The 14,533-nt window shown below is 41.7% G+C and overlaps 1 protein-coding gene across 2 annotated transcripts in view; it reads left to right on the top strand.

Annotated features, from left to right (window-relative positions):
- Positions 1–1,625: 1,625 nt before the first annotated feature.
- The window catches only part of agmo (alkylglycerol monooxygenase), a 61,649-nt gene continuing 48,741 nt past the window's right edge, over positions 1,626–14,533 (top strand). Inside the window, exons 1-3 of one of the 2 annotated variants that reach the window (XM_080471578.1) lie at positions 1,626–2,181; positions 8,027–8,157; positions 8,516–8,667. In XM_080471578.1, coding sequence (XP_080327704.1) covers positions 2,062–2,181; positions 8,027–8,157; positions 8,516–8,667 — 403 coding nt within the window. In that variant the 5' untranslated portion in view covers positions 1,626–2,061. The remainder of the gene's footprint in view (positions 2,182–8,026; positions 8,158–8,515; positions 8,668–14,533) is intronic. The other variant, XM_080471577.1, reaches the window with a different exon arrangement.

The following is a 14,533-nucleotide window of genomic DNA, read 5'->3' on the forward strand; positions in this document are numbered from 1 at the left end:
TTTTATAGAAAATGATTGGACTTCACTTATATGGCACATATTTGGTAGTTTCAATGTTCTTCACATTAGGGATGTCCTGGTCACACCTCCTCCTTATAATCAGGAGGAGGTGCAGGTGTGCGTGTGGAAGGAGGAAGGAGTGACAGTTTTTACACCGCAGGCACAGACGCAGACGCAGACGCAGACGCAGGCGCAGACGCAGTATTGGTATTAATTAAGAAAGTCAACCACGGAGAATTTTTTTGTTTGTTTGAATAAATTGTGCATCTTCATCTTGAAACCTGGAAAATCTCTCCGCGAGTGCTTTTTACTCTCTGCGAGTCCAAAATCTCCTCCTCAAAGGGCGACTTAATTCAGACTGACCAATCCGATTGTTCAGATTTCACTATCGGCCGATACCGATATTTTCCTGATCCGATACTTACATTACTATTACGATATTGCAAATATACTTATTGTATATTATAGTAACAACTCCGTTGTCTAAAGATGAAAGCCGTATTGGAACAAACTTTTTTTCTTTGAATTTTTTACCATTGGCTTAGTGGTCAGGTGGGCCGGAATGGAGCCTCTTGCAGGCCGGATTTAGCCCACGGTCCTTATGTTTGAGATTAAAAAATATCTCTAGTGTGCAGAAGTGCAGTTTGTCCTCAACGTGATCAAAAACACTTATGATTACTCTATTAAGTCGAATAAATGTAACCTCATTACTAAAAGTGAATAGCAAATATTGTTGGTTACAACTAAAACTGAACCACTCGGCAGTGTACGGGTCTTTTCTATGTGTAGTTTGCATGTGACTGTCTGTCTCCCTGAGTTTGTCCTGTGACGGACTGGTGACGTGTTCACGCTGTACACCTCCTCCACTGTTTGTTTGCTGGGATCGGCCTCAGCCCGTGACCAATCCAACCCAAATTTTTATTGGATCCTGCTAATGTGATCAGATTGAAGTGTTTATATGGCACAAATTTAATCGGGCCGGCATTCAATTGTATTAATTTGGGAGTTTGAATTTCAAACATTCATTTTATCGTTGTTTGACCAGAATTCCAAAGATTTTCTCGCTCTTTTATCTGACGTCCCTCTTCGTTGCCACAATGAAAATATACCTGGATGCACCATGACAGCAAAGTGATAGTAAATATTGCTGCTTGTCTTGGAGCCACGCTTCACGGCGGTCATCATCAACTCTTCTTTGAGCTGTCCCTCCTCTTCTTCACCAACGTGACAACATCCAGGATGTGCAACCAAACCTGTTTGAAACTCAACCACACCTGATCTCTTCATGTTAAGTTGCACATCCAGGATGTGCAACCAAACCTGTTTGAAACTCAACCACACCTGATCTCTTCATGTTAACACATCCTGGTCACTACCTGAGAAAACTCCTCCGTATTTTGATAAAAATAAATCATGTGCAGTCCTGTGCTTTTGTGCATTTTGTAGATCCTGTTCATGATTTTGCATGGCGGGACGCGAATTTGCACACATACCTGGTAATGTTTTCTATTACTGGAATTCTGCTTCCAAAACAATCCTCACTCAGTTGCTTTTTCCCACTTAAAGTCTTTTCATGAAAAAAAAAAAAAAAAAACCCACACAGAGCGCGTGGCCGTCAGCAGATTAGCCCGTGAAATTCGATTTGTGGGAAAAATAAACTCTCCGCGGGGTCTCGCGAGACGACGTGACGCACGCTGTCCGCTGTGAAACTCACCTGTATGCGCGTGACCAACGAGTCCAACGTCAAGCGGGCAAATGACCGTCAGACCGCCGTAACGCGCTTCACGACTCCCTGCAAGCTTCCACATGCACATTCACGCGCTGCCCCGTTTCATAAGTGACCCAGTTCACTTCCAGGAGGCGAAACGAAAACACGAGCGCTGATAAAAACAAACAAACGGAGGAGTCGCTGCAGGAGCGCGCGTGGAGTCAACGTGCCCGGGACTCTGCGTGTCTACGTGCTCGTTCTCAGCGTGTCTCACCTGCTCAGGTAAGCCGAGCTCAGCGCGACCACAGCGGGGAGGAAGCTGCTGCTGCTGCTGCTGCTGCTGCTGCTGCACCATGGCTGGAGCTTTGGAGCTGCAGTCCGTGTCCAGGGGGTTCCGGTCCATGTTCTTCCTGCTCACCCCGAATGAGACGTACTTCGAGAAAGTGGAAGATGTCCCCCAATATGTGCAACAGGTGAGTCACCCGATAAATATGTTGTTGTTTTGTCTTTACATGTGGAAATCAAATGACTTCACCCCGGCTGACCTCACAGTGTTTACATGCAAGTTAAACGGTACTTAGTACACGCAGGGTGAGATGAACACTTTACCTTCATTTAAGATATAAATTCTTGTGCGTTGCACACTTTCCTGCAGCCCAGGTGTGATGAGCATACAGTGTTCAGTGCTGCAGAGACTAAAATGTAAGTGTTTGTCACAGAAAACCACATGCAGCGGCAGTCCTGCTATATAGGCTATGTTATAATATAATAATATAATATAATAATGTTTGTCCTGTAGGAGATGGTGTGACTCATTCAAGTGTGAGATTCACAGGGACGGATATCATTGGTTTCTTATTCAGGCCTGAACGTTGCAGGCTCATACACATATACGGTGTTGAAATGTGTTTAAAAATAAATAGGAAAAAAGACAAATGTTTGTATATTTACAATAAAACACAACTTTTTTTTTGTTTTGTTTTTTACAGTAAGTTCATAATATTTTATGTTGAATGCAGAGGTACATAGAAACCACTGGAGTGGACGTTTATTAACTTGGTCAACAACAAAAAAACCCTCAACATATGTTTCAGTTTGTTTCATGTCCTGAGAAGAATGAAAACAATTCATGCATCAGAGGGTGACACTGAAAAGGGTTTTCATAGATTTAGTTAATCTGGTCTGACAAACACTGTTGAGTTGGTAACCTTGACCCATTGACTGACCTCAGGGAGCGCCCCCTACGGTTCACCCTGCAGGACTTCACATACCACCCAGTGTTGAGGTTGATGGGCATATTTCTCTCCTTTCCGAATTCTCAGTCTTGCTTTCTGAATGTGTTGAACAACAAACGAACCGCTATCTGCCCTCTTGCGACTCATTCACATATGATAAGAAATGTAAAACACATGAGCTCTGTGAGATCTGGCAAAGTCGACAATGTATATAGAAAGGGAGGGAACTGTCCTCCGCTTTCACTTGAAACAAACAAAGAAAACTGCAAGAAGCAGCCACTCTTCGAGAATCTTTTTATTTAACAAATCTTATTCTCAACTCTTGAAATAATGCTGACACCCCAGAGGAAATCCTGGTGCAAAATTAACGTGAAGTTAATTTCTCTCACGAGTACAAGTCAAGAAAGAAAGGTGATATAATCTCACAAAATGAACTATTTCCATGGAGCAAAGCAAAAATAAATACGATCCATCATGCCCGTGAGAATAAAGTAATCTATTACCCCTTAAAGCATTTTAACGTAACAGAAGACAACCCGTCGCCTCACAATTTAACGAGATGCGGCAGATTTAAACGTTTTAGTGCAACATAAACATTTGAAAATCGGTCAACTTCAAGAAAAGATTAAATAAACTGCTAAATAATGAAGAAAGTGTCCATTTAAATGTGAAATGCTTTGGTTTCATTTGGCAAGCAAACTTTAAACTGCCTTCCTCTTCCTGGAGTTTGAAATGTGCAAAACCGGTGTCTAATATCCTCAAAATGAAGTTTATGTTCAACACAGAAACTCTGAAAGTTTGAGGGATATACTTCAAACTTTCAGTGCTTGCGGTCAGTTTTTGTGGGGTTTTTTTCCCCCTCAGTTTACGCTCACAGGCAGGTCTAAGTACAGCGGCACTGAAGGACGGGTTAATAAAACAATACCCAATCAGATATTTAGCTTTGTGCCCTCCCTGCGGCCCCTCTGAGGCCTCGGGCCAATTGCCCCGGTGCCCCTGTGGTTAATGGGCAGAGTAAAAGTGATGGTCAAGTTCCAACTAGAGAGGTTTAACGGGGGTCAAGCATATCAATAATGATTAATCATGAACTGAATGTCTATTTACAAACTTTAAGAGATGACGAAGAAAACTCTATTGCACTGATTGTTTTAAACACATAAAGCATGAATGTTGTCGTAAATGAGAGATACAACTTTAAATTTTGTGTTCCTTCGCCACTGAAAAGCCAAAGTGGCTTCAAAAATGTACTCAAAGTATTCACACTAGCAATGAATGATTACACTACCTTGTACTCAGCTGCAAGTACACTTTGACTACATTAGCGGTTTAATAATAAACTTTTCATTGAATCAGTGCACCAGTATGAATTCTGCACTTCAAAGTGACAGAAATGAGCAATAAAGTGTTAAAAGAATGAAGTTATTCATAGTTGGACAAAAGTGTTTGGATGTAGTTGTGGTCTGTTTAAAACAGTGAATTTATTGGCCCCAAAGATGCAGATGAAAAGGTTTGAACAGTAATTATGCACTTCCTCAGCTTTTCCCATTGGAATTTGCATGTTTGCCCTGTGCGCACATTCATTTTTTATTTTTTTCCCCAAATTTTTTTTATTTCCAGTCACTTTTCAGCCAAAACACAGACATTCGGGGGTTAATCTAAACTCACATCTTTACAAGTTGGTCATACAGAAGTGTGACTCCACGCACAGACGCCGATTTAAAACCACAAATTGAACCGATAAAGCCGTGAATTCTCCCGGCGGGTTAAGAAGCGAGCGCCGCAGGTCACCCTCCACCAGCAGTCACTGAAAACTGCACTAATTTAGTCGATCTTGCTTAATCCCCCTCCACTTAATACACATTTTAAAACAGTCCCCCCCCCCCACCTCCTTATTGTCCCTTTACAGCGTCTCGATTGACTTTATTTTGCTTTATTGCGGTAGATGTCTGGTGCGGGGTTAAAGCCACATGTTTGTCATGAGGTTTTATGGGAACATCACGGGGAGGAGAACAATTGCCCTCACAGCAGGAGGCCTTTTAATCCACTACCAAGCGTTATTAGGCAAATTTGTTGTTGCCGCGGGGCTTCAGGGTGGTAAAGGGTCGGCGTGGGCGTGCCCGGGCAGCTCAGTGACTCTGCACAGTTTACAGTGTGCGATTGTCATTAACTATCCCTCGCAACTGTTGTTCTTTGATCCCAACAGGCCACATGAATCACCAGAAAGCAAACACAATCTTCTAATTTTGGAGTTGTTTGGAAGTGCGGGCCCGGTGGGTCGCTGCCAGGTCCCGGCGTTTTTTTTTTTTTTTTTTCAGCGACGTGAGCACAAACTTAGATATTTCTCAGCCGGCGGTGATGAAAGTGCATCGTCAGCTTGCGTGTTTTCGGCAGACATCAGCCATCCGTGACCTTATAAATGGGGCTGCTTAGGGAGAATGCACCCATCTGGCCTGCAAATGTCATGTTCCGAGTGAAGCTGGATTCAAAGGAAAATAAAAATTTATATAAAATGCAGTTATTAGACACCACAACAAGCGGTACGCCCAAGCTCCAAGTCGGCTGCGTTGTAAAAAATAATACCGAGGATTTTTAGTTTATTTGCACCAAAGAGAAAAATACAGTTTGAAGTGCCTGAGAGATCTTTACAGTCCCGTTTGGAGAGAATAAGAGGCGGTGTAGCAGTGTTATTTCTCTTTCCCCTTATTTCCATTCAAATATAAATTGTCACCGTTTTGCGCGATGTATGACGCACACCTTGATACTGCGATGATGATAAATGTGCGATACATTGCGCAGCACCTATTGGGATTATTCTATTAGACTATGTTCTATATTGACTATTCTATGAAGAGTTTGCATGTTCTTTCCTGTTTGTGTGTGGATGTTCTCTGGCTTCTTCCCTCAGTCTGAAAACCAGACTAAAGACCCTACTTACACGACAACGTTTCAAGTGAAAACGCAGCGTTTCCTCTTCAGAAAAGTTTTGCGCTTGCAGGGTAACGTTTTGACATGGATGTCTGAGTTTGAGGTTATTTACGGACTTGAAATGCGCCTGTAGTGAGATTGTGTGAGATTGTCTTATGATGGACCGCAGTCGGCTGGGATCGCCTCCAAGCCCCCGCGACATTGTGCCAGATCAAGTGGAGATGGATGGATAGATGGACGGAATAAAGAGAAAGACTTGTCAGGAAAAAAAAGATGTATTCGATTCGGATTTGAAAAAGGCCAAGAAATGCGTGCGTTCGAAAGAAAAGAATAACAAAGACGAGCTTTTTTTCTTCTTCTTTTGCGCAGCAGGAGAATCGGCATGCCCTCCCGGACGATTTTATCCCGGGCTGTCAAGAAGTCGGGGCTGCAGAGGTAAAACTATCTGCGAGGCAGGAGAGGGGTGGAAAAAAAAAAAAAAAAGAAACACAGGAGAGACGGCTTCAGGCTGGAGTCCAGAATGATAATCTCTCTCCCAGCGGGTTCAGAGGAGGTCTGCCTGCGCTGCGAGCCCATTTGTTAGCTGCAGCTCTGCAGTCCGCTGCCAGATGTTGGAGTGTTGCGTGTGATCGCAGGTCCCTGGTGGCCCTCCTGCCTCTGCCTGTACACACACACACACACACACACACACACACACACACACACACACACACACACACACACACACACACACACACACACACACCTGCACGTTAAAGTGGAATCATCCACATGGGGATATGCACACATGCGTGCACACACTCACTCTCACTTCCATCCACTCATGAATATACACACACACTTCCTCCCTCCCCACCTGCAGATGTGCGCTCCTCCGTGGTCTCGTCACGCCCTTCATTCCTCTCTCTTCTCACAGCCATGACACTCACTCACACACACACACACACACACACACACACACACACACACACACACACACACACACACACACACACACACACACACACACACACACACACACACACACACACACACACACACACACACACACCGGCTCCTAGCTGGAGCGACCCGGCGGGGGCCGACACGCTGCCGAAGCTGCAGTTGTGACCTGTTTGCTAACCCCGTCCCTCACTAATTTGTTCCATGTTTGACAGACCCATTAAGAGGTTATTACATGTTTCCAGAACTGTTAGAAATAAAGGCCCGTCACTGACTCCTCAGTTATTGCTCACCATTTGTTTTGTCAGGAGTAGTTACGACGAGTCATTCATTTTTGGCAACTTCTGACTGAGTTTTTTTTTTTCAGCTCAGTTCACTTTCTTTATTCTATTACATGCTCAAGAATGACCTTGTTGTAAGTTTTGCAGCATATATGGGTCATTTTATACTTCTTTATACCAACATCAATCTTCTACACAATCAATAACATGAATGTATTAACAGTTATTATCTCTATGTTTGAGAGGAGTCAGCATCCAATGTAGCTTTTTTTTTTTTTTTTTTTAAATCTCTCCTTGAATTCATATCCCGTCCATTAACTCGGCCTGTCATTAACTGGCCGCCCTGCCAGCATGTCCATGGTGAAATTTCATTTTAAGAACAGTTGAGGAATTTCGAAAGCATCATATTTTGTGGTATAAAAAGCTCGAGTCTCCACACGAAAGAATGACTTTTAATTTCAGATATAAAACATGAAATGTACTACAAATGGCAGCCACTTCTATGTTTTTGACCACTTTTTTAGTAAACTGGCTTGTTTACACGCTATCTACATATTACTGTGAGGAGAGGATCCCCGGTCAAACTATTAAGTTTAAATTCACATTAAATGCATGGATTTCGACAGTTTGGGTTGACTGGCATATTACTGAAATGAAAACATGCTGTTTGTTTTGTCACTTTATTGTCCGCTGTGATCATTTCTGCTTCCAAGTGCTGCTGAAATGTTTGTGTTGTCTGTCCTGCCAAATCATTGTGGCTTGAGACACTGAACGAAGACATGAAAGCCCTGCGAGCTTTCAGCTCGTCTGCCAAAACAAACACTCGTGCTCCGTGCGACTGCTAAAAGCAACAGTGGACTTGAATCCGTCTTGTTTGGACAGTTTTGAAAAAAAGTGCTGAGTCATGCTGTGTGTGTTTGTCTGTGCATGCGTAGGCTTTCCCTTACTTTGTGGGGCTGATGCTGCTGGAGCTGGCGGTGGGGTTGTTGAAGACGGGGGCGACGGTGATCACCGTCAGCGATGGGATCATCTCCATTTCGGCCGGGATGATCTCCAGACTCCCGATGTGAGTGTCCAAGTTTTCCAGTTTCAAGTTTTCAGTAGAATTTCAACAAATGTCTTGTAGCGTTCTGTTGATTTTTACAGTCACGGCCGGGTTAGATAGTCATAACTATAACTTGCAGGCTGTTTATGATCGCTAGAAAATCTCAAAACCTGCGAGGAAGCAGAGAAATTCAACTTTGTGGACTTTGTCAGGACCTTCGAAGTCTGATGGTGAAATCACAGAGTTGACTTGGAACATGGTCTCAACATCTTCAATAAAACACATTATGTTTTTGCACATTTTCTGTCCCCCCACAATCCTACAGTCAAATGGTTAATCTCAGAAATCTCAGATTGTGACGCATTGACTGGTCCTTCAGGCTGCTGATGCGAGGCTGCGAGCTGACGGCCTACATGTACGTGTGGGATCATTTCCGCCTGCTGGAGCTGCCCTGGGACTCTGCCTGGACCTTTTGGTTCACCTTCCTGGGGGTGGATCTGGGCTACTACTGTGTTCATCGCGCCGCTCACGGTACATTCAGGAAACACTGAAGCTGCTTGAGACTCCTATGTACTAATGATGCCTACAAATCTATAATGATGTATATATATATATATATATATATATATAAGCACATTATAGCTTGATTAAGCACATTATTTAAATTTTCAAATAAATGAATGCAATTGGTTACTTATAATTGTGAAAAGCACTAAACATGCGAGTTGGTATTCTACACTATGAAATCATGGTAAACTGGAAAAGTTTCTTCACCATTTTCTAAAAAAACAAAACAAAAAAATATTTTAAAAATTTGTCTAATACCAACGGCTCCTTGTATAGCACAGAAAGCTTGTTTCACGTATATTATAAATAATGATTATATAATAATCCCAGTGGTGAATCAAGGGAAGGCTTCTTCTGGCAGAGTGGATGTTGGTGTGTCTGCACCGTTTAATGCCTGTTGATGAAATTCAGGCTCATCATGACTCGGGTTTTTGCTCACATTGTCCCATTGTGAGAGCGATGAAAATACAATCTTTTTGTGAGAGCAGCTTTCACAGTGTGATCTCAGAACACTCTACATGCCGTGAGACTGGATTTGTGTCGGTTAGTCAGGCGATGAACAGTCACGTGTTGAGCGGCGTGCTTCCAGGAAACGTTTCCTGTGAGCCGAGCACACATGCGCTCTGTGGATTTGGTTTCCTACCTGGGGTCCGGACCCTCAGTCTTTGGCTTCACTGTGATGATCCTGCAAAGAAACGCATCGGAAAAGGGCGTCCACAGCATTTATTCTGGCCTCCGTGGAAATAAAGAGCAGTAAATAAACAAGGCAACGCCATTTATTTAACATATTTCTTACACAAGGGAACAGCTAAATTGGCTTTGCATGATTAAAAAGTGAAATTTAAAAGCATTAATACAAAAATACAGACAAAAATGTGCAGAAAAATATCAGATGATTGTTTTACAAAAGTGTAAAGTGTGTTTTTTTTTGTATATATGAGTATATTGTATAACTTTTATGAGAACTATTAGAAGCCGTTTTATTCATTTATTCAGTTTAAGGATGCAGCGATACCAGTATAGGTATATGTTCAATACTGCACGGAGTACTTGTAAAATATCCCAGATACAAGCCGGCAAATATGTGACGTCATGCATCAGGAAGACGAGGGGATGAGCGACGTCCAATGTCTGGAGATTCTTCAATATTAATGAGAATGACAAATGTAACGCAGACTGTAAATTAGCTTCTGCTAAAACATCAAGAGGAAGTGAGAGATCGTACAACACCAGTAACGGTGAGCTCAGTCTACAGCCCACAGTATTCATAGGGCAGTGCGGAGACGCTTCAAGTGTGAGCTGAGTGAAATTTGAAAGCATCAGATGAAAAGAAAACATTTAGAAATAAAGTGTAATGGCGCATATTTCTAGTATTAATATAACAAACTAAAAGTTAGTACTCATACTTGTTCTTTATATTGGTGCTTCCCATATTCAGTTATTTGAATTGCTGCATTACAATAAAATAAATCTCTCCGGTTCCCTATTGCCTCTGCTCTGTTTATAAAAATTACATTTGCACATGTCTTCATAGAACCAGGAGCAGACCTGTGCAGGCACCTGCTTTCGTATGCACTTGACAGGGTTTATTTATTCACCAGCGTATCACTGTCGTGTTCTTCTGAATCCGTCCGGGGTAAGAAACTGTTTCCCATTGATATACTTGCCTCCAAAATATGGTTAAATCTGACTTCAAAGAGTTTCCAGTGTTCTCTCCTGGACGTTAGATTAATACGCCAATAAAAATCAAGCGCATGCCAGCGTCGGTTTAACTCCCCTCGTCCTTCATGTTGCCATCAGATTGTGCTAACAAAGACTACAAAAGGTGTCTGCTGATGAACGGCTGCAAAATGTTGATTTAGTCGCCGTCCCTGCGGGGAGGAGCAGTGAAGATAGTACACACACACACACACACATACACATCATGCTTTCCTGGACCTCGTAGAGGAAGCAATTATTTCTGAGTTACATCCAGCTGCTCCGGAGCTGTGCAGATGTGAGAGGCCTCAGCCTCCAGAGAGCTGTGGTCTTAACCCGGTGCTGTCACAGCAACAGGCCGTATATAGTCCAGCCTCTGAAGCAGCGACATCCTGCAGCATCACTATAAAAGAAAAACACTCCGATCAAAAAAAAAAAAAAAAAACCCAACTCTTTCCATGTGCTCAGTGATGCACGTGCCAGATGGTGAGCTGCCACTCACTGCACCGGAAGAGAGGTATTTACTTGTGGCCCGCACTCGTGTTTATTTGTGTCAGTGGCACATCAAGCTGCCCGCCGTCCAGTCCGCATAGTTCTGGATGAAAGTGTGTTGATTTTAGGAGCGAGCTCAACAGAAGCCGCGTTTTCCAGGCCGTCCGCCTCGGCTCGGCTCGCCAAAATGCTTCTCATCCACTGAGAACATTTCGTGCCTTTAAGGTCCACTCAAAGGATGTTTTTAACATTTCACCATGGTGGCAGACGGCGTATTCAGCGTGATGGTGTCAGAGTGTGGATGTTGGATCTTTCTTTTGAAATTAAAACATTTTTATAACACATTACTCATAAGAAATTAGTTTGCTTCATATAGGGAAAAAAGGGTTTATCTGGATTTGGGTGGTCTTTACTCGAGATGCGCCAATACCACTTTATTGAAGTAACAGGACAAGTACCAACGTTTAGCTTCTTGCCAATACGGAGTACCGATACAAGTACTTATTAAAAGCCATAAAGTCTAATTGATACTCCATATGCATACGATAGGCTATGTGTTACTGCCAACCACCTCCGCACCTCTGAGCCCTACTTCCACTGCAACAACCTTACAATCTAGAATACGTGTACAGCGGTGCATGGCGTCTATCGACACACCGTGTGTAAGCCCAGAAACTCTAGCATGTAGCTCGGAGTGAAATCGCAGGACGTCACATAGTACCCGCTCTGTGCAGTAACGGACCCGATGATGCTGTCATATCAGAGCATCCTTAGTCTTTGCTGCATTCAATGCACGTTTTTAGGTGGTATTGAAAGTGAGTTTGCATTCAAATTACGCTCGGTGGTATTTTTACCACGTGTCTGATAGAGCAGCTCTTTTACAATACATTCAATTGTTGCACCACTTGCATGGTAGTAATTTTCCTCCTCCAGGAAAGGTCATATGAGTAGACTTGAGTGCTGTTTGTTGTTTTCTTTGCTCGCTGTTAACTATGTCATGCATAACCTGAAACAGTGAGGACGCTCAAGGTCCGAGATCAAGTCGCCGCACCGACTCCCGAGTGTTTAGGGACTTAATTGTGAGTAAATACGACACAAAACCCTCATATGACCGTGGACTCCTGGAGAAATATGGGTCGACATTTGGACGCATGACACATGAAACTCGCCCGACATTCGCCAGATGAAATTACAATTTCCAGACCCTCAATCCCGGATCTGGCAAGTCCACGGCTCAGTTCTTATTTCTGGCACGTTTTGATTTGCAGAAATTTAATTGAAAAGGGTTCAAGACGGTTCCACTATATATGACCATAACGAACCTCCCCCAGCAGAATCTCTTAGAATCACCTTCACACATTCTGTTTGCAAAAGACTGTATCAGTCACTTGCATGTTTCTCTCCTTTTCCCTCTTCTTAACCTCTAAAGTCAACCGGAACAGCAGAAATCCCCAACATCTGAATCAGTTCTGCTTGCTCATGTGGAATAGTTGGACTCTCCTTTTAAAGGTACCCTGAGAATTCAGCTATTTATGTAAATTAACTAGGAATAGGGGAAAAAAAACGTATTTTCTTTTTTAAAGTATGTTTCTGTTGACGAGTCGGTTTGTGGGTTGAGATTCTAATCATGGAGGGCAAGGACACAGAGGTGCAGAGATTTATTTTTTTTTTGATCATGTCCAGAAGAAATAAAATTGTTCAAATTGTAATAAATTTTTTTTAACCATTAAGTTTTGTTAAAGGACCTGTGGAGTTGATGGACTCTAATAAATGGGACTCGTGTGACTCTACAGACGATCATTTCACAAAAACACCACGGCAGTGTCTATGTATTTCTCAGTCGAGGAGCCTGTTGCCTTTTGTAAATAGATTTTAGAGTCGATTTGATGCTTTTATTAGACGTTAATCGGGACATTCTGCGTGAAACAGGAGGGAAGAATAGACGGATTGTATCGGACAGAGGATAGAGCCAGTCGACCTGATTTCCCCCGTCATTTTATGAAGCAACTAAATGATTAGAAACGGATAATCAGTTGTTCTCCTCACAGTCAGATGTGTGGGAGGTTTCTCCCTGTTCTTCAGTCATTCAGTTGCTCATGTGGGAGTCATTGAATTGTGGGATTTCTTAGTTTTTTTGTTTTTCTTTTCTTTTCTCTCTCTAAGGTCTTGACCTCTCAGTGTGAAGTGGCCTGAAATGAATGATGCTATGACTTGGTGCCACATGAAATGAAACTTTATTGAATTCCAGTTAGAGTTTTTTGACTAATGGGAAATGAATCAGAGCAGATTCAGCTCACTGAGCTTACTGGGACATTTCTCTGACTCTACAACTTGATGTGAGCACCATTGGGTGCTTGCGTTTACTGAGAAATTGTCTCAGTTCCTGATGGATGACTAATCCCTGCACAGATTTGTTTTATTGGCCTCTTTTTTTTTTTATATATATATATTTTTTATTCACATTCATGAAGCTCTAGGTGTAATTATATTAACTTGAACTTCTATGTCACCTATCAAAAGACCAATGGATCCTTAACACGTGTGAAAAAAACAAAACATGGAAAGATTAAGAATAAGTTCTATTTGTATATCTGTAATATTATTTTGTTTGACTGCAGACGGAAACGAGCTACGGCTGAAATCTGGTACGAAGCATCTTTTCTTAAAGATGAATGTTTTTGTATATGGTCCCTAAAAAACCCCAAAATAAATTTAAAAAAAAAACAATGACTGTAACAACTGTAAACAACAGCCGTAATGACAAAATCAACAGTAACATTAACAATGTCAACAAACACCATTATTCCAATAACTAAATATATTTCCAACAGTGATATTTGATTTAAGGTTGAATTAAGGTTATTCTTGAGATTTCACACAAAACAGCAGCAATGAGAAAACAGTTATTGTGAGAAAACACAAGAAATCAAACATGTTGGAAGAAAATAATAACTAAATGTAATAAAAAGGATTAAATATTAGTATATAAAATAGCATCTAAATCTATAAAATTGGGTCTTAAGATATGAGAAGCTTTGAATCTCTTTTTCAATAAACAGGCTTGTTTTGATGTCGAGGAGCACTGATGGGAAAAAGCTCAGTAACTTATAGTTTTAGCTTCCCGTCAGGAGAAAGGCCAAAGATTTGCAGGCACGCTCACAAGGGTCAGCATAACTGAAATACATGATGGTACCAAACTCTTCAAATCAGGGAAGCAAATGTAACCCATGGGAATGATCTGAAAACTGGCTTATATCCTCGAGTAAAAACTATGTTTTGTTGGGTTATTCCTTTATGTTTTACGTCATTCTTCTTCTTTTTTTTTTTTAGCTTTGTGCTTCAATAAGATTAATGCAAAAATCAAAAGTCAGTTTAATAATAGGAAAGAAATGTATATCTTGCATTAATGTACAATCTGCAATGAACTGAATCGGATGTAGTGGAATTTGATCGAGTATTAATATCTGTTATTAGTGGCTGGTTGTGGTTTGTGAAGAAAAAAAAAGATGTAAAAAAAGATTTAATAAAAAGTAGGTAGTGGATGGTTCAATTTCAATTTTGCTAAAACTCAAAACTTTACAATTTACACATTGTAGAATTCTTTCTAGGTTGTACTAAACAATGGAAGTGATTAATTACT

Source organism: Lipophrys pholis (genome assembly GCF_963383615.2).
Source record: "Lipophrys pholis genome assembly, chromosome: 9".
NCBI lineage: Eukaryota > Metazoa > Chordata > Actinopteri > Blenniiformes > Blenniidae > Lipophrys > Lipophrys pholis.